Source organism: Columba livia, chromosome 2 (assembly GCF_036013475.1).
Source record: "Columba livia isolate bColLiv1 breed racing homer chromosome 2, bColLiv1.pat.W.v2, whole genome shotgun sequence".
Classification (NCBI taxonomy): Eukaryota; Metazoa; Chordata; class Aves; order Columbiformes; family Columbidae; genus Columba; species Columba livia.
Window position 1 is genome coordinate 117,433,950 of NC_088603.1, and position 22,538 is coordinate 117,456,487.

The window sequence follows — 22,538 nt, forward strand, 5'->3', positions numbered from 1 at the left end:
AGGAGACAGTGTCAAAAGCCTTACTGAAGTCCAGGTAGGCAATATCCACAGCTCTCTCCTCATCTACCAGGCCAGTCATTTCATCATCGAAAGTTATCAGCCTGGTCAAGCATGGTGTCCCTTTGGTGAATCCATGCTGACTACTCCCAATGACCCTCTTGTCCTTGTGAAATGTGCCTGGAAAATGGTTTCCAAGATTAGCTGATCCATCACCTTCCCAGGCACTGAGGTGAGGCTGACCTGCCTGTAGTTCCCTGGATTTGCCTTCCTGCCTTTCTTGAACAAAGGAGTGACATTTGCTTTCCTCTGGTCCTGAAGCACTTCTTTCTGTCACACAAAGATTATTGAGAGTGGCCTCGCAATGACATCAGCAAAGCTCCCTCAGCACTTGTGGGTGCATCCCATTGGGACTCATGGACTTATGTATGTCCAGTTTGCTTAAATAGTCCCTGACCTGATCCTCTTCCACCAAGGGTATGTCTTTCTTGCTTCAGCCACTCCCTCAGGTCTCTGGGACCTGGGAGTCCTGAAGGATGGCTCTTGCTGATCAAGACTGAAGGAAAGAAGGCATTCAGTACTTCACCCTTTTCCATGTCCTGTGTCATCAGGTTCCCCGCTTCCTCCTAGGTTACCTGTCCCTGCTTCTACCTTCTGTATGCTTCCTTTTTTGTCCAAGTTTTGCCAGGATCTCCATGTTCATCCATGCAGGCCTTCTGGCATTTTTGCCTGACTTCCTACTCATTGGAATGGACTGCTCTTGAGCTTGAAGGAGGTGATCCTTGAATATTAACCAGCTTTTTTGGTTCACTCTTCCCAAATATAATATAAAACTGTCAATTTTAGATGAGAAGAAAATGGCAAAAACAGCCCCTTTATCTGAAAGAGCTGAAATTGGTCACACAGTCTCAGTTCATCTGTCTTATAATAAATGACCATGTCCAGAGTACTTCATACCAGTGCAGTGGTACAGGTGAGTAATACAGCTGGTGAATTCAAATTTCTAAGTATGTTGCTATTTGCAGAACTCTTAGGTCACATAAAACAATTCTAGATTATTTGCATTCAAACAAACTTTCAGTAGAAGTCAACTGTTGAAGTTAAAATACCATTTGATTAGACTATCAGATTACACAGCAAAACCCAAACTGAATCAGATATGAAAAATCTACAGGTAAACATTTATATTACCTTGACTGACAGAATACAACCTCTCTATCAGAACTTAATTTTCTGCAATGGAGTGTTTCTTTGTAGAAGAATGGGGTCACTGAAATATAAACTGTTAACTACTACTGAATATTTGCCTAATTAGAATTATAAGCCTAAATGATGTTGTAAAGATTTTCTGTTTCTGATACTTAATCTGCAAACCCACAACAGGTTGGCACTGATCACATATTTTCTTATCTTACAAAACCCAAAGATTTCTAACCAGATAAGGACTAAACCTCATGGATTACTTCACACACACACAACTCAACACACACCTATAGCAGCTTAATTTCCCTTCCCCAAAATTCAAGTAATATAGAAGTTCAAAGCAAGAGAACAGAAAACTATATCTGCATGTATCTTGATGAACTATATCTAACATATACCATGTATGCCTTATGTGTTACAATTGCCCTTTCCCTATTAACAGATTGCCCATAACTAGACTCAGTTTACTGTGATTCCCAAGCACTTGACCAATCTGCTGAAGATAGGAGCTCAGTCCCAATAGAACTGAAACTGCAACATGATCTTTCCAAAATGCAAAACATGACCCAGAGGCTACAGAAATGTCACACACCCTATGACTGACTGATTTACATAAACTCACATACAAGCATTTTTCAAAGATATCGCAGAAGGTGCAATAGCCATACCAAAAACCTGAGACCCACATGAAACAGGAGAGACTACTTTCACCACCTGTCACTGTTGTAAGTACAGATTTCTGTGATAGCTCAAGGAGTCTTGATTATTCAGAAGTTGTAGGGCTACAGCTGCTGTGCAAGATAGGAGACAGCAATTTTCTCTGCACCAGCCGGGAATCGAACCCGGGTCACAAGAATGGGAATCTTGCATGATACCACTACACCACTGGTGCTTCCTGAAACATCTAAATAATCAGATCACCCTGGTCTGCCCCAAGATCCAAGGTGTTGCATAGTTAGTTACCAATTTAGACAATCTTTAAATACAAAGGATTCTCAACTCTTTTTGCAGATGCTGAGACAAAATGATCTTTCATCTATCTAAAAGATCTTATTCCCTGTGAATTAGAACACTGGTGATGATCAAGATCTACTACAATCATGATAGGAAAAATATAGCCAAGAGTACCCATGCAAACAGCTCAGATCTGCCCTGGATGATAGTGATCAAAGATGATAACAATAAAGAGCAACAGAGATTTTTTTTTGGCTGAAAGGAGACAATATGAAAGCCAACGTACTTTAGTACTTCCAAGTCTAAGACCATTTAGTCAGGAGCCATCTCATTAGACTAATAATAGTTCTACACTTTAGAATTCCACAGGTCTGGTCTATCACACGCTGGTTACACTTTCCTGCACACCAGTGAAGTTGCCAATGGGATAAATAGAAACCAACAATAACAATGTGAGTAGTAACCAGGGTTGTGACATAACCATGACTTACGTCACTTATAACTATAAGTGGATTGCCAGTTACAGACAGGCTTATGAAGGAGGTCAAGAAAATAATGCTATGCAGGATCAGTGGCAAATGAGGAATTTGTGAAGGTATGCTATGTCATGCTCTGAGACAAAACACTAAATACTTAGATGAGATCAGAAGTAATTACAATACTCTACCCAGCAAAGAGAGGTTCAAGGATATTCTGACTACCAGGTGAGAGTTCAGCTGTAAATCTGTCCCTGAATAAAACATTTCCATACACCTTTGGTAATGGTTTCTGATTAGCTATGACAGAGCTTCTGAATTCTATAGTCTCAGATAACACTGATTTGAAATATTCAGACCACTGCCACATCACTTTCACAAGATAAAGTTTTTCTACAGATGGTCTTGTGACCTGATTCTGAAATAGTTCTCATTAATTATTTCATCAGAGATAGATTACTTGATTTAGCAAATTCAGCACGCAAATACAAATCACATGCTTCAACACATACAGTTCTCCTAATTAAGCAATTTTAATGTTTACTTATACCCCAAAACATCTTCATACGAACAATACTTAGAGCAGACTGTGTAGGAAAAACAACTATCTACCAGAAACAAATTACCTGAAGAAAATAACACATATTTTAAAATACTGACAAAAGGTCACTGGGCAACTAACTACTCGCTTTCCCTAGGGAAGTTTTGAAACAGGCAAGACTGGAAACCCTACAAATATATTCTTCTGTTTGTTTCTTAAAAAGGATATAACTACTCTTTTGGGGAAGACAGCAACTAAATGGCTTCACAAATTCCTTCCAAAATATCTATGATTGTAAAAAGACTTAAATATCAAAATGCCAAGGCCAAAAAAGTGATTCATCTGAACAGTGCAAAGCAAGTAGATCTGTGCTGAAGCTGGAAAGAAATGAAAGGAACCAAACAATGACTGTTTCACTCTGATTTCCTATACCTTTCATGTGGAGCAAAACTGTTTTGATGCATACAAGGCTACCCACAAATCTGGAGGTAAAACCACTTCAAGCATGGATGCAAGAGGAACGTAATATTTCAAGCAGAAAAGCAAGTGGACTACAGCTGAAAGAACTATGATTCTTCAGTGTATGTGTTCCACACTCCACTCTATGTACTCGTGTTGAAAATTTTATCACAACTTCTGCAGCTTACTCAGGAACTCCCCATTTGAGTTTTTTATTTTTCTTTTCCTAAGCCTTCATACATTCAGTAAGTGAGCATGGCATGTGGACCTGAGATTTTTAGACCTAAGTGTATCTGTAAGATGTATGTATGCAGCCATTACATGTCAGTTCAAATGTGCTTGTTTTCCTCAGCTTCTTTCATCCAAGATGCTTAACATGCTATGAAAGAAAGACAACACAGATGGAAGGTGAATGTTGATATGGACAACAAATCCCAAAGTATTTCAGTAACTTGAACATTTTTCCCCACCTAAATACTTGTTCGCATAAACTTCGTATTTTAGGTCCTTCTGAGATCAATCACAAGTTACCTGAAGTCTTGGAATACTTCAGGATTTTTTTTTTTTTGCCAAAAGCAACATTATTTCTGGATGCTTCTGCACAGCACTCAGTATCAATGTGTGCGAAGTTGTCCTCACAAATGCTATCAATATAATTTGAAGTACACTTCTGATTGTAAAAGTATGCTCACTTCAATGCCCTCATAGAAGATATTGGGACAATATGACATCCATTTTAGAAAATGGATATCTTACCAAGAAAGAGAACAAGAATTTTTTGAAATGGCTAATTCCTTGTAAGAAGAGGTAAGGATTTTACATTTATTGATAGGAAGATGTCTATACACTGGATTAAGAATACTTGTAAGCCAGCTGGCTGGTTCATGTAAAAAGGCAACTTGAGAAAAAAAATCTTGAAAAAAGCCATACACAGTATAAAAGGGATCAGCTAACACAGTATGGATGTCTCTGTGTTTTGGTTTGTTTTTTTGTGGTTTTGTTGTTGCTGTTGTTGTGTTGTTTTGTTTTGTTTTGTTTTCCCATTAATACAAACAGTACTCAAGAAGATTCTGTGGTGAACAAGTCAGAAATAGATTAAACAGTGTTCCCATCATGGTCATGAGCAATAAGTTTAACTCTCTCTATGAAATCATAACTTTAGTAACAGAAAATATCTTCCCCAATTTCTTCAGATCTGTGTCTTGGAAAAGCAGAAAAGAAATTTCACTGGGCTGGGGATGGGAAGAGACTACCACATGGTGAAAACAAAGGAGCTGACTAGCAACTAAAACTCCTTCAAATCTAGAAAGAAAATCAGTATTATAACAACATAAAAGTCTATGACCTTTCTGACCATTTAGTCTATGTTGCTAAATACATATTAACAAATAAATAGAAAATAGTAATATCAAACCAGTGAGAATAAATGAGAAACAAGAAGGTAAGAAAAAACAGCCAACAGATGCTCCTCGGGTTCAATGCAAGTCTAAAAAGATGTCTACAGTCTTGACAATGGCAAGATATTGGTAACAAAACTGTTTTGGACAGGTGGGGATACTGACATGCTAGTGACAAGTCCAATCTTACTTTGAGGATAATTATGAGAAGCAGTGAAGCTCATAATAGGTACAGAATCCCCTGGACAGGTTTACTGGGTCTGGCTCAGATGGAGTTAACTTTCTTTATAGCAGCCTGCATGGTGCTGTGTTTTGGATTAGTGGCTAAAACAGCACTGGCACCGCACTAGTACTTCAGCTATTGCTGAACAGTGTTTGCACTTTCTCTTTTTTAAGGTATTTGAGGCCCTCCTCTAAGCTACTACTGCAAGAACACTTCTTATCTGACAGCCACCACAGAAGACAGGTTTGGGGGAGCTTAATGAAATTGGCACTTCATAGTGGGAATTTAACACTTAAATGTCCATATCGTAGGGATACTAGGTGACCAATTTAAAAGAACAATTGTTTTAAAGAAAGCTGAGAGAAAGAAATTAAAATTGTTTAGACAAGCCAACACATATTCTTAGTTGACCACAGTATTAGAAATCCTACCAAAACATAACTAGGACAGAAATATTTTAAATAAAAGTACTAACAGTTGGACACAAACTTAGAAGTTCAGTCAATAAAGAAGAATTGCGAGCAGCTGAGCTTTGTTTTTTACCCACCTTGTACAGGAAATGAGACTGTTTAGACTGCATGTGCACCTAAAATCTCAGCTGATCATGAGATGCACTTCTTGTATGTACCATATGTTTTAAACAGGAAAGATACACAACTAAGCTTTCTAGGAAGAGTGTTAGAAGACAATTCTCTATCTTCTTGCAGCCTAGTAGGAAGTGGGCAGTCACTTTTTAGTCCTGTTGAAGTAACATGTCAGACTCTGTTAGCATACAACTGAATGAAACAAGCACTGCAAATCTTAGACTGAGACAATGTGTTGATTTTAAGAACCACATTCAGATGGAATATAGCAATTAAATACAATACAGCAATTCTTCCCTAATACAAAATACCATACAGAGATCACAATGTACTCATAAAGGAAAATGAAAAATAAAATATAATTATATTGAGATAATTTGTGAGAGGCTACAAAAGGCTCAGAGTATCGAACTAATGATCTGACATTCAAATTATTTCCAATATAAAGCAAGAGATTAGTGGCAGATCAAAGAGAAAAATTTCTCAGCAGAAGAAAACATCCTGCCTCCTTCACAGCACTTAATAGTAAGCTGCCCATAGTAACTTAATAGTTAGTTATAGCCTTTGTGTAAAACACTCCTTATTCAGCCAAGAGGGAAATTTCAAATAAAAAGCCCTGTTAACAGAACTCTTCCCTTGTTCTTCCACTCAGTACCACATAAGAGGACTTCTCATTTTTAGGAGGGATTAGCAATTCCTTTCTCCCTTAAGAACTAATATCTTTCATGCTAGGACAGTGGTCTTGAAAATAGAATTGAGAGAGTGTAGGGGATGTGTGAAATAATGTTCGAGAAAAGCCTTCTGAGAGTTAACTTTAATTATAATAAAGCAATGTATAGAAATCTGGGATTATATCAGGTGACTAAGAATCTTGTTTTTCCAGTGAAGAAACATTTAAAAGGTAATTCTTCTGAATTAGTATTTTTCTTTAAAAATACTTAAAGTGAAATTCTATATTCAGGTTCTACTCATTGTTCCCTGGGACTAGATTAAATAACAGTCTAAAAAGATGTTTCCCCCTTCAAAGGACGTCTACAGATCATCCTTTGAAGACATAAATAACTGAGCTCCTGGAATCCTTCATTACTCTGAACTTGTCATAACCATTTTCTGGGTCTTGAATCTGAACTTTTATACGCATTTCTTGAACTCCTGAACATGCGGAGGGACAATAATCAGGACACACAGCAATACAAATTATATGTAAAATAGAGAATGCTCAAAGGATTTCTCTCATGAGCTTGTCCAGTCTTTCTAAGATGCCTGTAAAGTTTTAGTGTACAAGATGGTCTCAAGTAATAATGCTTCCCAAACGTATTTTCTGAGAACTCCCCTTTCTCTCCTTATATTCTGCATTTGCCTGTACATGTTCCTACAAATCTGAGTCTCTTCTTTCAGCTTATCAGTTAATACTTCCATCATAGGCAAGCTCTTTCTCTATTGTCTTACATGTATGATGAAACAAAAGTTCTAATCCACCAAAAAATATGTCAAGGAAATTGAAAATAATAAATCTGTAAAGATACAGCACTAATTCTAAAATGTTCTAATAATCCAAATACGTAGTTCCATCTACATCAGAGCTAATGAAGCCTGGTTTCTTACACATTTGTGTCCCATCATTGATTTACTTCGGTATGTAAGGTATGAGCTCCAATTTAGGGCATTATTAAGGAGTATGCAAATCCTTCCTCCTCTCTTTCATTTTTTATCTCCTCCCTTTTTCCTGCATCTCTAGTATGGATTTTTTGGGGTCTAGTAAGGAATGTTTTCATGCTGACAGCATGTCTGTATTCAACTCAGTCATCAATTTCTACAAAACTTACAAGAATATGATTACTTTCAGGAATATTTCAGTTGACTTTGCTGAAACCAAACAATAAAATCTAAAATTATTAGAGGCATAAAGAAGATAACCTGTCAGATACATAAAAACACCATCAACCTAGTGTCCAAAGGAAGAAGGAACAAAGAATTGATGTTATTTGCTGTTATATTACAAATGCACTGAAAATATTATGTACAGTTAGCTATTTGCAATCAATAAACTAAAAAGCTACAAAATATGTGAGCACAATGTCTTACACGAATTCAAAGAAAATAGAGAAAAACAGTATTTCAGATTCTATGTTTATAACAGTCATATATTAAAAAAAATACAAATACAATCCATAAAAGTTTTTACCAAAATGTCTGGGGACTGAGGTTTCTGTTAACATACAGAGAATTTCAGAATCTTCCTCATTTTGCTTTTAGTTGTCTAAGTACATTGTTTGTGTTTTGCAAAATTTTAACAAGTGAATGGCAAAAAAAGTCAGATGATAGATTTCAGCCTGAAATTATTTTTAATTATTGAAATATTAAATTACAGACAGACTTAAAAGAAAGATTCACTGTTATAGGCATGATTTTAGGGAAAAAATAATGCTTGCTTCCTCTATTTATATTGCAGGCATTACCTATGTCTGGATTTGTTCAAAAAGTCTTCATTTTCTCTTTCAAGTTCTTCATTTTCATGTTTCAAAATGTTCAATGACTCACTAATATTGAGAAGTTTTCGCTTTATACTTTGTAGATCTCTTTCCCTGGTGGATTTCTAATGAACAGTAAAACATTAAGAAACACCTTTAGCACTAGTTGAAATTACTTGAGGCCAACATAGAAAATGCAAGTATGCAAGCATTTTTTCTTTATTTCTATAAAAACAATAAAGAACTTACTAATTCTTCCACAGCTTTAACCACTTCAGAATAAGCATCTGATATTTTTCTGCTCTCATTCCCTTGGGCAGCCAGTTTATTATTCAAATTGTTTACCTAGAAAATATTTGTAAAGTTAGTAATACAAATATGTCCTATATTTCTTTGTAATAATTCAACAATATATTTAAACAATACATTTAAAAGGAAGGCTGTTAAACAGTAACTAGAGACATTTCATGATACAGTATTCATGTGCGCATATTGCCATTGCAATGTATCCTTGGAGAATCTTTACACTACACCCTCACAGCCTGGTAATTCATATGTGACATATGTGGTATAATTAAACAGAAAACCTTCAGTTCCTCCCAGCCTCAAGATTTTCCTTAATATCTCAATATACCTATTGACTTAATACAGAGATTCAGTGATGGATCAATCACTGGAGTTTAAGGAAAAATGAGGATGTTAGGGAAACAAGCATCTACAGGATAAGGAAGGCATCTAAAGTGGTTTTAGATAGATAAAGGTATGCCTGCTCACATTGACCCTAATGAACTTCGTTGCCTTCACTTCTCTTTCCTTTGCGGAGGCTGAAATGACATAGCTACCCTGGCAGAACTTACCTATACAATCCCCATGGACATGTGGGTCTATCTGGAATATGACTAGACAACATGCCCGGGCAGGATCAGGATTGATAAACATGTTAGCATAGGGATTGAAAATACATGTGGGAAGATCAGGACAGAATTAGGATACAGGCACTCTAAGTGGCATGCAACTTCTTACTGCTATTTCAAGAACCTGATGAAGAGCAGATTTACAAAACATACTTTGTAACTGTGTCCCAGCAGCTAAGGAAGGAAACAATTTGTTTTGTTATCCTGTCCAGAATGTCATAGCTGTGTTGTACTTCGCTAGGATTCTGCTTTTTTTCCTTGTATGGCTGTACTTTCCAGACTAGTTGGGGACTGAAGGTCCTAACCTGAATGGTTTGGGAATATAGAACATGTTCTGTGAAGAAGAACTGCGAAGAAGCAACTTTAATAATCTAGAAAAATGAGTTTAAAAAGGAAATTGCTAAGTCTTTCACTCTGTAAAATATTCTATGAAATATAGTTCAGGGGAAGTGTGAGAAAGACAAAGAAATTGGTTACATCCACAGGGAAAAAATCCCCAACAGATTAAATATGAGCAAAATGTCTCAGTTTTTAAATTGTTAATACATGGGAAAAACATGATTCAGAATTTTTTTTCCTTCTTTCAGTGTTTTCAGAGCAACCATTTTGACAGGAATGACCTGAAATACTGTCACACTGTGCAGGTAATTAATGAAGATAAAAGAATAAAGAAGGAATAGCTCATTATGACATTAATTATATAAGAAGGGTTTATTCTAATCTTTGAAGATCAATCATGTATATACAGAAAATGGATTTTATGCATACAGATACCTTTTGTAATGCAGATCTGGGTAACATGGAAAAAATAAAACAGAGTTGTTCTTACAGTGTCAAAAGCTGCAGCTCCCAATAGGTCATACATAAAATGTAAAAAACCAGCATGAATTACACAAGGGAAAAGCCAGGAAAAAAAAAAAATAAGTCAAAAACTATTCATATACATCACTAATTCTGTCTTCAAACTTGTTGATGTACATGACAATTGTCATGTTACAATTTAGATTCAATTAAAACCTCACAGAAATAGCTGAAAATAACTCCAGTATTTTCCTGATCCCCAGAATAACCCCATTGTCCCAGTAACACTTCTATGATGGCCAGAACAACCACTTTGAGCTTTCTGAATATCCTGATTTCTTTATTCAGTCAGTTGATTTAGTCATGTTTTAGAAGAAAATCAACAAAAACAGGACATGTTTATGCTAACCCTACTCTGTCTCACCTATAGCATAAACTGATCAAACCAAAGGTGGTCACAAAATGGAGCAGTTCCATGCTCCACCTCATTCCTGTTGCACATTTCTCTCTTTCCATTGTGTTTGTCTAAATACTCCAGTAGTACATACTGAAGTATATCAGGTCAGGCAAACCCAGCTAGAAACAAATCCAGAAAGGAGGAAAACAAAAAAAAAGACACTAATAAATATTGGCTCTATTTCTATTTGAAAACACTGGTGTTCTAGTTATCAGCTGGTAGCAATTTCTGGTGCCAATAACAGGAATAGGATTGTAATACACCGCTGGAAACAAATGGCAAGAGCATGCCCATTGGTTGCTGTCAAATATTACTATATCCTTACTTTTGCAGGGGGTGTACTTTGGGGTTTTTTGGCAAGTTTTGGGCGTGCTTGGTAGATTCAGCTTCTCAGAAATACTCCACCTAGATTCTGGATTCCAGGACCCAGGTATCTAGATGCACAAACCACAACAGTACTGAGCATGTACAAAAGAATGGATTTCAAACTTTATATATATATATATATATATATATATATATGTATATACGCATACTTATACATATATTAAAAAAAAAATCACAAGTGCTGTTGTGAGCATCTAAATCCAGTTTGAAGCATTTTCTACTGTTTTCACACATGAAGCTGTCAATTAATTGAAAATTCCTAGTCAGACAGTGTGAGGAACTCCAGATTTTAAACTGCCAAGTAAAGATTTCAAAGTGAATCCTCGACAAATATAGGAGGAAACAGAGGAATATTAATTAAACTAGGGTATCACTCTGCATGCTGCAAGGGGGTATCACATGCCAAGGTCAAAAAGTCTGCTAATTCAGGAGGATGCTTATGCTGTCCCAACAAACGCACACTTTCTTCCAGACAATTTAAGAAGATCAGAAATACTAAGCAGATATGCATCTAACATCTAGAAATATCCAGGTCACTCAGACGAATGTAAGTTGATTATGATATTTTTAATAAATAAAGCTGAAAAAAATGATACTACAACATGAGAATGAATGAGAGAGTGCTCTAGAATCTACCATTTTTAAAGCAGTATTTGTATTTCTACTTTTACAGAGGACCTTTACTCTTAAACATACAAAATATTCAGGCATTCATGTACTTTTCAATAAAAAATACTCATTTACTTGCTTGTTTATAAATATTCAAGACTCACTTTGCTGCTCCAACGTTTTGCATCTTCCTGGATTTCTGCTTTTTGCTTCACTAACTCCTCAAGGTGTTTTTCATCCTTTATAATCTTCTCCTCTGTTTCTTTTAACTTCGTACAGTATTCGGTCCAAGTAAATACAGAATTCTTTAACTCATTCCTAATAGAAATACACACAAAGTGAATCCATCTATTTGGAAATATTCCAAGGTAGTCCCTCTCCATAAAGGAAAATGTAAACCAAATCTGAATTAGTAAAGATTTATTTTGATTCTCTACTACGTTTCTTGAACAGGTACGCATGAGAGAATGTCAAAATATTTGGCAGGTTCATGCAATTTCAGCAATATAACACAACTACTCAGGCTACTAGTTCACTTGCACTTAAATAGCCTGCCAACATTACAGTTTCTAATTGGACCTCTAAACAGGTACTGGGGTAGTTAAGGACAAGACTTTGTTTCGTACCTCGCATATAAATTAAGCAAAATAGGAGTCAGCCTCTTTCCCTGTTAGTGGCTGAATCTAGTTCAGAGCCATCTTCACTTAATCAATCCCCTGCACTGTCATCTTGTGGACAAATGCCATTTGTGAGGAATTTTTTTACTGACATCAATTCTTCATGTAAAAAGGAACTTGCAGACAGTAAGCAAGGTCATAGGCGCGGACAAGGACTGTACTTTGACTCTGAATAGCAGATTTATCAGCATTCTGAGAAGGAAAACTGGCCATAATTACAGAAAGAGATAATAGTAACGACAACAATCATCAGCAAAACACTCCCATAAGACACTGTTAGGCGTCATTATAAACTGAGCACAGGTCTTTTGTTACAGCCGTGTATGAACATGGATTTGGTGAAAGGCAGAAGAAATAGAGGGACAACAGGATAAAATTTTACAATGATTGATAGTTCTTGTCCATTATTTTTATTATTGTTTCAGCAGGCAGAAAAGAGGAGTTTCCCCCATGCTCCCCAGAGAACAATCTTGGTTAATAACATATTCCAAATAATGCCTTAAATGGCAAAATAAATCCAACACAGCAAAACTAAGACTAACGGTACCTGAATTTCAGAGACATCTGCATTACAACCCAAATAAAACCTGAACAAGTTTTGCATACTTAAACACAATAAAATGAGTGAAAACAATAATGAAGAGACTTCATCACTAATTCAAGAGCCATTCCTACAAGAGTATTTGATAGACAACTCTCATTTGCTTCCAAGATCTCCATCTAGTGATGGAGAAAAGACTTCTTTGCAAAGTCACGTTCCTAATGTCACGAAGTATATATAACAAGAGTGTGAAACCTAACACTTTTAACACCTCTACTTTCTTAGGTCCCACCACCCATGAAAGAAACACATAAATGCCACTTGGAATTATTCGAATGACAGACATGTAACAGGCATAGACTGTAATTTTCTTCTCATATTACGTATCAGCTACAACAATCTCATGGAAAAATACAGTACTACCAGCCACAGCAAATATGTGTAAAAATAACAGACTGTGCTGTGTGATGTACCCCAGCCTCGATATCGTGAGTTTCATGCAATCTTCACCATTTTTCACTGATGACATTGAACATAAAGAAAAAAGTATCAACTGCAGAACTGTCTTTCAAGTCTGTGCCATCACAAATCCGTCTTTCTCACATCTATCAATACCACATGTTATTCTAGTCCTTCTCAGATGGCAGGTGAAGGGTCAACTTCCTCTGCAATTTAAGGATGACTTTAATCACCAGCCTAGCAAATGGGTGTGGGGGGGGAAACAATAAAAGATACAGTGGGAAAAAAAATTTTCTTCACTGAGCAGTAGAAAGAAGTCTCCCACACATTTTTTTCCCATAAATGCTGATATTCCTAAAAGTACTTGCATCAGTAGCATTTTTACTTCCATTTATACTCACAAACAAAACAGGTTGCAAGGTGCACAACAGTGTACATCACTGTCATGTAGTATGAATAGGAAATCACTTAACTAGGTGAAACAGATAACATACTTATTATTTTCATGGCAATCTTACTTACAACATGACTTGTTTCAAAAGAACAAAGTGTTCCTGTAAAGAAATTTTAATGCACCTCAGGATGAATGCATGTTACAGGAAAACACACTTTCTTTCTTGAAATACGAAACAAACTCAAAAGCATTGATTTCCACCAAGATTATAAAAATGAAACAGGAAAACTGCCCACACTTCCCTACAATGGCTAAGCAAGCCAACAGCTAAGACATGAGACACAGTGACAGAATCCTAAAGGGAACTGAACAAAATCCTGCATAGAGGACTATTGAAAAGTGAAGTAAATAGTCAGAAGGGGAGATGACAAATTCTAATATCAATGAAAAAATGCAGAAGATTTTTCATTGGAAGAATAGGTCAACAGCAGGGTATTTCAAAATCTCATATCTGTTGCTTTGATGTATTTACAAATGATCTGAAAGGGCAAGGAGTGAAATTAAAAGTCTGCACATAAAGTGATTACAACAGGCAAGGGCAAAAATAACTAAGAAACTAAGAAAAATGTAAAGACAAATAAGTAGCTGGAAAACACAATAACATACCATTCAGTGTCCAAACTCAAAAGAGATATAAGAACAGAGAGATTAAGCAATCAGTAGACCTTAAAATCCTAAACTAACTATATGAAATTGAGAAAGACATGTAGGTATTTCCATAAACACTTGGAAAATCTACTCAACATTTAGCACAGTTAAAAAAGCTAAGAAGGTGTTAGATTAAGTTAGGAATAGGAAGAAAAATATTAGAATAAAGAATGAGAGCAAGATGTCCCTGTTAAATTAATTGACATGGCTGAATTTGGACTGCTGTTTGCATTACCTTTCAACCCATTTCAGAAAGCACGCCAAAGAAGTGGATTCAGAGGACATCCTGGAAAAGTCATAAAATACAGAAGTCTTTTGAAAGCACATGGAATATAATGCAAGTTGCTTTAGAAAACAGTTAGGAAGAAGGAACAAAGTAAATATCCAAAGTCACAGAGGATATAGGCTAGTGAAGAATAATCACAATACACAGCAGTATTTATCATCACATACATCTTAAGGCTCAGACTCCCAAATTACAGCAATTTGCCTGCAAGAGGAGAATAACAAACTGCTGCTGACCACACTTTGTAAATATGAATTCATAAGGAATAAAGTTTAATAGTAAATATATGCTGGAATAGTAAAAATACTTACTAAAGACCTGGTCTTTCCCATAATTAAAATCAACATGATGTTTGCAACAAACCCACAGAGGAGAAATGGAGCATGTGATCAAAACATCCCTATAAACATATTTAAGCTATAATTAAAATTCCGAACATTGTGAAGACATAGTGAAGCTTGCATTCACAGGCTCATATCCATCAAGAGTAAGTATTATCTCCTACTTCTCACACACTTCTTCCTTTGTTTAGACACATGTAGTGACTTTAATTGGAGAATCACATCATAATTTCCAGAAGTCACTCCAGCTTTGACAAGTGTTGTTATTACAGAACTCTGGTCTCAGGTTTTGTATAACAAAATAATCAGGGTTTAGCTATATTTCTAACTATGATTTTTCTAATATTTTTTTAACTATTATTTTTATTTTTTTAAATGATTTTAGGCTCTGAAATGAAAAAAAAAAAAAGATAAGTTTTAGTTAACGGAACGTAAACATGTTGACTGTGAATCTTTTTAATCTTAGAGATAAAAAAATCTAAATAGCACAAACACCTCTAATATAGTGTCAAAATTATCCTGAACTCAAGAAAAACAAGACCAAGAAATTCACTGTAAAGGTTAGAATAAAATAAATAAAAAAAAAAAAAAAGAAAGGAAAAAGTCAGGCATACTGGCAAAAGCAGCAATTCAGACTTATTTCTCTAGTATCGCTAAGATGTCCATTATACAGAAAAACATGTTTTTCTATCTTAAACTGACTCATCGTTACTGAGACATGGACAGTCTGGATCTTACTACAAGTGCACAGACACTTTATGAGGGCAAGACTGGAACTTCTCAATCAGTAACGCTGAGTAAATTCATGTTACTCAGGATGCCTCCTGCTCCCATGTTAAAATATAAGCATATTACAGGAAGAGCTATGATCCTTCTATTCTGCACTTCAGTGCCAATGGCAAAGGGATCCACAGTGACATGGTATTTTAAAGAAACAGGATTATTGCATTTAAATAACCTTCCTTTCTTCAAGAATGTGTTGGTAAGGTTTCTGCCCTAGCTGACTGGCAAACACAGATCTCCCTGGATAGCAGACATCAAAAGCACCACTCACATTAGCCAAAGTAATGATTTCCTGAAGTTAACATCTACTCGAAAATACAATGTAAGAGTGATCTGCTTTGCAAGAGTCAGTATTACTTTGTGCTGCATGCTTAACAGCTTGTAAGATTCTGAGGTAGGCAGTAAGTACTCCTTCTGTGGGACTGAAAATATGTTCCAAGTTCCCGAGAACTAATCAATTTTTGAAATAAAGTTGCCAAGATGTTATAATCTAAAGAAACTGGAAATGCTCCAACCAACCCCCACTATAACCCCTACGATTTTATCAGCTGCAGATCTTTACCATGGCCTACTAACCACCAAAAACAGTAAGCAAAACAATCACACTTACCATTTCCAATTATTTCCTGAACAAAGAAATCAAAAAACCCAACAGCAAACAGCTACAGCAACTCTGATCTCTTCTTTATGTCCCTTTGAGAGTGGGTCCCCTCACAGAGGTGACCAAAATACCTTACTCCCAAATTCTACTGTGTGCCTTGCTTTAATCTATCATAGATTATTAAAACAGTTTACATACAGGTTAAAAACTGTAACAATTCTTTCTATTTGGTATATCGAATAAAAAGGTCACCTGCAGCTCTCACAACTATTCAGTTATTTGAGGATTTGTTGTTGGCCTCTATGGTAGGCAACCCTATGAAAAATATTTCACTGACAGAATGCAGTATAAAGTAATGTGTATAAGTATACCGGTTTTGGCTGGGACAGAGTTAATTTTCTTCATATAAGCTTGTATGGTGCTATGTTTGGATACGTGCTGAAAACAGTGTTGACAGCACAGGGTGTTTCAGATGCTACAGAGCAGAGCTTACGCAGCATAAAGGCCTTTTCTGCTCAGACTGCCCCAAGAAAGAGCAGGCTGGGGGTGCGGAAGAGGCTGGAAGAGGACACAGGTGGGACAGCTGACCCCACCTGACCAAAGGGATACTCCATACCATACGACATCTGCTCAGTAGCAGTAAAAGCTGCAGGGAGGAAGGGAGTCATTCATTCAGAGTTATGGCATTTGTCTTCCCAAATAAACATTTCACATGATGGACCCTGGCTTTCCCGGAGATGGCTGAACACCTGCCTGCCCATGGGAAGCAGTGAATGTATTCCTTGTTTTATTCTGTTGGTGTGTGCAACTTTTGCATTATCTCTTAAGTTGTCCTTATCTCAACCCACAAGTTTTCACAAGTTTCCACCTCAACCTGCTCAGGGGGAATGAGTGAACAGCTGTGTGGGGCTCAGCTCCCGCCAGGGGTTAAACCACAACAATAAGCTATTCAGAACTGCTTACATTCTGCCATTTTAGAAAGTCTGGCAGTGTGCCCCTGGCCTAAAAACATGTAAAATCAAAAAGTTTATTTCTGCTAGTAACAATTTCTAGAGTTTGATGTTTTCTTGACAAAGATGGGTTGACATGTGGCATAAGATGAGAACCATATTTGGCAAATAGGCTTTCACTGAGCAGAACTCAATAGCAGCTCTTACAAATACTACATCTGTTCTGGTGTGAAGAGTAGCTCTTGTAGTTCACAGTCATATTTGGAGGCATAGGGGAAGACTGTCACAGCATTCTAAAATCGCCCAGTTATCTCACAGACACAGATGGTCCATCTTTTTGAGGGACTTAGTGCCACTGCAAGTAACTTTGTGAAGTCTACATTCTGCTGTTAGTCCAACAAACATAATCCTAAAAATGATCAAAGAGTATTTTGTGTTCACGGTACTTCCTGCAAGCTGAATAGATCAGTATGCAAACAGACATCTTGCAGCAAGAGAACTGCAGTGTCTTAATTCTGAAGAGACAGAATGATTGCAGAAAAGATAGGGCACTAACTTGAGTAGATACACATATCTTTAGACAACACCCTTCTAAAGCCCTCAGCTATTTAAAAATTAAGAAGTCATAACTAGAAACTTCTCTTCAGCTCTGTGGTTGTTCCTTTGCTGTTCTTAAGTAAACTAATGAGGCCAACTCTATCACGAATTCTCATGAGAATGATTCTTGAAAAGAATCAGGGAATGGGAGCTAGATTGGACAATCCCTGGCAATGGTTTTGCTGGATGGGAAATTAACACCTACTGAAATGAAGTTACCAAGGACGTGAGTTTGCACATACACCTCAACCAAAACTTGCTGCCTTGAATGAAGGATCAATGAGCAAGACAGTTTTAAAGCCACTGCTGCACATCAGGCATTTTCTAACATCAAGTCTCTAGAACACCACAAGTGCATGCTGTCCCAGCTCAGGTAGCACATAGCACAACTTGAACTTTGGAACTGGCATAAAATTCTTAGTGAATCTAGGTAGTTCTGAATGAATATGATGGACCAAGTTTGATGACTTATTACAAAATGTATATACTCCAAAATTGTGATACATAGTGTTTGAAATACTTGACACTTGAAGAACAGTTGCTGTCACATGGCTGCAGCATGGAAATATCTGTTACTGCCAGTAAGGTTATCTTGAAAATTTACTGATGTCTTTCAATTATGCCTGTAAACTTGCCTCATCTCAAGTGAAAAAGAGCCACTGTGTCACTTGTTACTTTGCCAAATAAAACCTGGCAACTAGCCAGAAGCATATGCAGCAAAGTTGAGTGCAACCTCCTACCAAAGATGAAAGTATTTGGTATTCTTTTTCTTTGGCATAGTTATTCCCAGTGCTGACTCTGTACGTTCAGTAACTAGTGGCCACTAGTTACTATAGCTCTACTTTATAGTTCAGGGATTAATAGCCTGAGAAGAGGTTACAGTGAGGTAACTATTTGCTAAAAAAAGAAAGACGAGGTATTTTGGTAAGTTCAAAAGTAGGTGTTGTTGGCTGAAATTGTTCTGGTTAATATGCAAATTCAAAATGAAGTTATAATTATAACATAACTACGGTACCATGGTAATTGTTGATGTTTGATGCAAGTAATTTTATGCTGTCTACAAAAATTATAGTGAAAATTTCTTTTGAAGGGATTAAAAATTCATAAGTAAAATAAGGTAAATATGGCATGCTTTAGGAGCTGGTTCATGGAACTCACAATTTGAGTAGATTTCTGGACGTCAGCCTTTCCTTATTCTGCTAATGCAAGCTAAGACAAACAAGGCAAACACTTTTTTATGTTTAATTCTATTAATTTTACAAATATAAAAATGCAGAATTATTTCTAAACACAAATTTTCTACAGTTTGATTGTCATTATTAAAACTAACAGGACATAATAATACCACACTGAATAGCTCTTACTTGTATTGACTGAATAGCATCTCATCATTTTCAATTTTTTCATACATAGATTTTATCTTCTCTTCAGATTCTTCCTCAGTTCTTTTAATTGTCTTTTGGATATCCATGAGTTCACAACAAAGATCACTATATATTTTTGATTTCTAAGAAAATAAAATAAGTTTTCTGAAAGATGTTACACCAAAATCATACGTAACATTTAAAATAAAAAATATTTTCAAGATTTGACAGATTCTTTGCAGTTTAAAAATTGAAGTTTAAAGTAGTACGTTGTGATGTCATTCAACTTAACAACAGATTCTATATGGTCTGTAAGATAATAGAATGTGTGTTGCAAAATTGCTCAACAAAGAAAAGTTGGCAAGAGGGTTTTCATTCTGTTACAAAACTTTGAAGTTATTGTGAAAAGGTGGCTGCTTCCATGGGAAGATACTGACCTCTGGAGCAGAAAGAAAGAAATAATGTTAAGAGAAGTAACTCAGGTTTCACTCAGTAATCTGACAGAATCATTGCTTAAACATGTCCTACAGGATGTGCAAGACCCACAGTCACCTATGTCAAAGAGGAGCCTGAGACAATGCAGAAAATGAACACAATTATCAAAGGTATTGGGACACTCAGTTCCTAACAACTCTCAAATAGAGGTACGCATGTCTACTCTCTCTGCTTTTTAAAATATTACAAATATAAACAGATAACATGATATGAAATATTAGTAATTTATCTTTATTATATTCTAGCACTTCACTAGTTCTCTGGATATTAAAAGCCTGAGATTCAAAATAATACAATTGCTTGAATTGCAAAGAAAATTAAGTATAAGCTGCTTTTTAAGGCCATGGGAGGAAAAAACAAACCTGAGTAACAAACAGCCTATAAATCAAAGCACAATGGAACTCATAAATGTTTTATTTGACAATTAGAAATTTTGTTGAAATGAAATATACAACTAAGTTACAGTAACAGCAAATCTGTCTTCTTTACGACATGCAGTATCATTTTTTGGAAAGACAAGAGAAAAACCATCTAAAAAAGAAGTATTTATTTAACATAATCTTTAGGAAAGAAATATTTTAAGTCTGCTTCCTGAGTTGCATTTTAGCAGACCTCAATATTTTAACCACAAACAATATATTCTAAGATGTTAAGAAGAAAAAAAAGACACAAAATAAAACCAGAAATAACTACCTTGATTTTAATTAGCCAGTATTTTGAACTTATCTCATACCACTGATGAACTGTGAGCTATTTTACAGATCAGAACTAGTTTATGACAATTCTTGTATTATTTGTGTAATAGGCAATTAACTCTTTTTAATTTTAGAAGTATATTCACATGGTTGTTGAGTCCTCTAAATATGAGGTTAAAAATAAAACAAATTAAAATAAACATGATTTATCAAGAATCACCAGCAAACAAAAGATCATTTTTAGGCTGCAAGTATCTTGAAAAAGATACTAACTTCTGGATTTGTATTTAAATAATAATACAAAATATATAGAAAACATAATAATCAGTACTAAAATCTGTACCTGAAGAACCATGGTAACCCTCCTTTTTTAGACATCAATTTTAAGCTATGTACAACTTTACTACACTTTTATTATTCAGCCTGGTATCATCCACATTAGGTGTTTATTATCAACAAATTATAAGTTATCAATAAATACTATCACTAAATAAATTAGGAAAAATGCACATCAGCACTTAAAAATAATTAAATCTTACAAACATTTTTTGACAGCTTCTAACATCTCCATATTCTGGAACAAACACTGATATCTGTAAGAAGTCTAAAAAGAATCTATGCAAATATCAGGTATGTGCTGTCTACCTTTCCAATGAAAAATCCCACATGAAATCAACTTACAAAATTAGAATTATATTCCACATATGCTTGAGAGACATTTATTGAAGGCCAACAGCATTATTCTCCCTGGATTCTGTCTGCACTGAGTGCCAGTATGCAGCAGTATGGGGACACAATTCAGTCTTTGCATACAAAATTTGATACAGACTTTGGTACTTTCAAAACACTGCTGTTCTGCAGAAAAGTATGCACCTATGTAGTGGAAAGTTCCTCAAAGAATCTTTGTTTGCATTTACCTTTTCATAAGTCAGTAACACATCCTTCACAGCTGCTTCTTCCAGATTTAGCTTTTTTTCCAGCAGAGGGCTGTATTTCTTCATGAAGTCTATGTCGTCCTGAATCCTTCTGTTGACTGTTTCTATGTTAAGTATTTGGTTTTGTACCTGTCGCAGCCGACAGCTTTTACAATCAAGTTGCCATTGTAGCTCCAAGATATCTTGAATACACATTTCATATTCTGTTAAAAATATAATTAGCATAAAAAGGAAGTATCTGAGTGACACCATGAATACCTAGTGAGATTAGGAAATACATTGTCATACTACTAAGTATAAGACTTGCAAAATTTTGCCGTAAACTACTTTGACAGTAAAAAGAGGACATTGGTTACAAAAGACCACCAAATATTACATCAGCAGTGGAACTGTTTTTAAACTCATATTTACTATTCCTAAGAAGTCATTCAAGCAAATCTTCAAAGTGAGGGGTGGTTTTGTTTTGATGAAGGAAATTAAAACATCTAGCCTTAAGGCATTTCTAGAGGAGGCTATTGTAACAGAAAAACAGCTCTATTGAGCTTCCGAGTCTCCAGCCATAGACACATGTGGATGCAGAGGAAGAGCAGGGCAAGTATAAATCCCACATCCATTTTGCTCAGAAAAAAAAAGGGTTATTAGAGATAGTGTCCTACAGCAGCTGATGTTTTTATATTGAAAAAATTATTGATATGACACCAGGTAAAAAAAAAATCAGAATATTGTTTAAGAGCAGTAAATGTTGCTATAAATTTGAGAGAGGCACATTTTGCTGAGAAAAAAAAAAAATAAATAAAAAAGGTGCTCTAGCTCTAAGAAGTAGCCGTGAAATATTCAATGCAATCCCTTAAGAGTTAATAAATTTTGCTGCATTAACAAGACATAAATCACAAATTTACAAAATTATTATTTCATTGCTACTAAAAGTTTAGGAGACATTATATGAATAAGTGGCTTTTCTACATCATACAAGGTGACACCTAACATTAAGATGAATAAAATGTGTTTTACATTGGGTTTTTGTTACATTTCACAGAAGGTAATTTCTGAAGATAGGTTATGTCACTGCATTTACTTGAGGACAGACGCAGCAGGAGCTGGCAATAATGGAAATCAAGGGACGTCCAACAAAATAACAGGAATCAATGTATATTCTGAATGGGTCACAAAAACTCTTAATTAAGAATCTCCTGGGTTTGTAATACTTAGATTAGGGATAATTATAACATCTCTGAGGGT

At 35.7% G+C, this 22,538-nt stretch overlaps 1 protein-coding gene and 1 non-coding gene across 5 annotated transcripts in view; both read right to left on the reverse strand.

Annotated features, from left to right (window-relative positions):
- Positions 1-22,538, reverse strand: part of CCDC178 (coiled-coil domain containing 178) — a 206,627-nt gene that overhangs the window by 138,811 nt on the left and 45,278 nt on the right. For all 4 annotated transcript variants that reach the window (XM_065053434.1, XM_065053436.1, XM_065053435.1 and 1 more), the window contains 5 exons: positions 21,282-21,502; positions 19,175-19,317; positions 11,638-11,791; positions 8,555-8,650; positions 8,294-8,430 (listed from right to left, as the gene is read on the reverse strand). In XM_065053434.1, the coding sequence (XP_064909506.1) occupies positions 8,294-8,430; positions 8,555-8,650; positions 11,638-11,791; positions 19,175-19,317; positions 21,282-21,502 (751 nt within the window). The remainder of the gene's footprint in view (positions 1-8,293; positions 8,431-8,554; positions 8,651-11,637; positions 11,792-19,174; positions 19,318-21,281; positions 21,503-22,538) is intronic.
- Positions 2,022-2,092, reverse strand: TRNAG-CCC (transfer RNA glycine (anticodon CCC)). Its single transcript has one exon. It is a non-coding gene; the product is annotated as a tRNA-Gly (tRNA).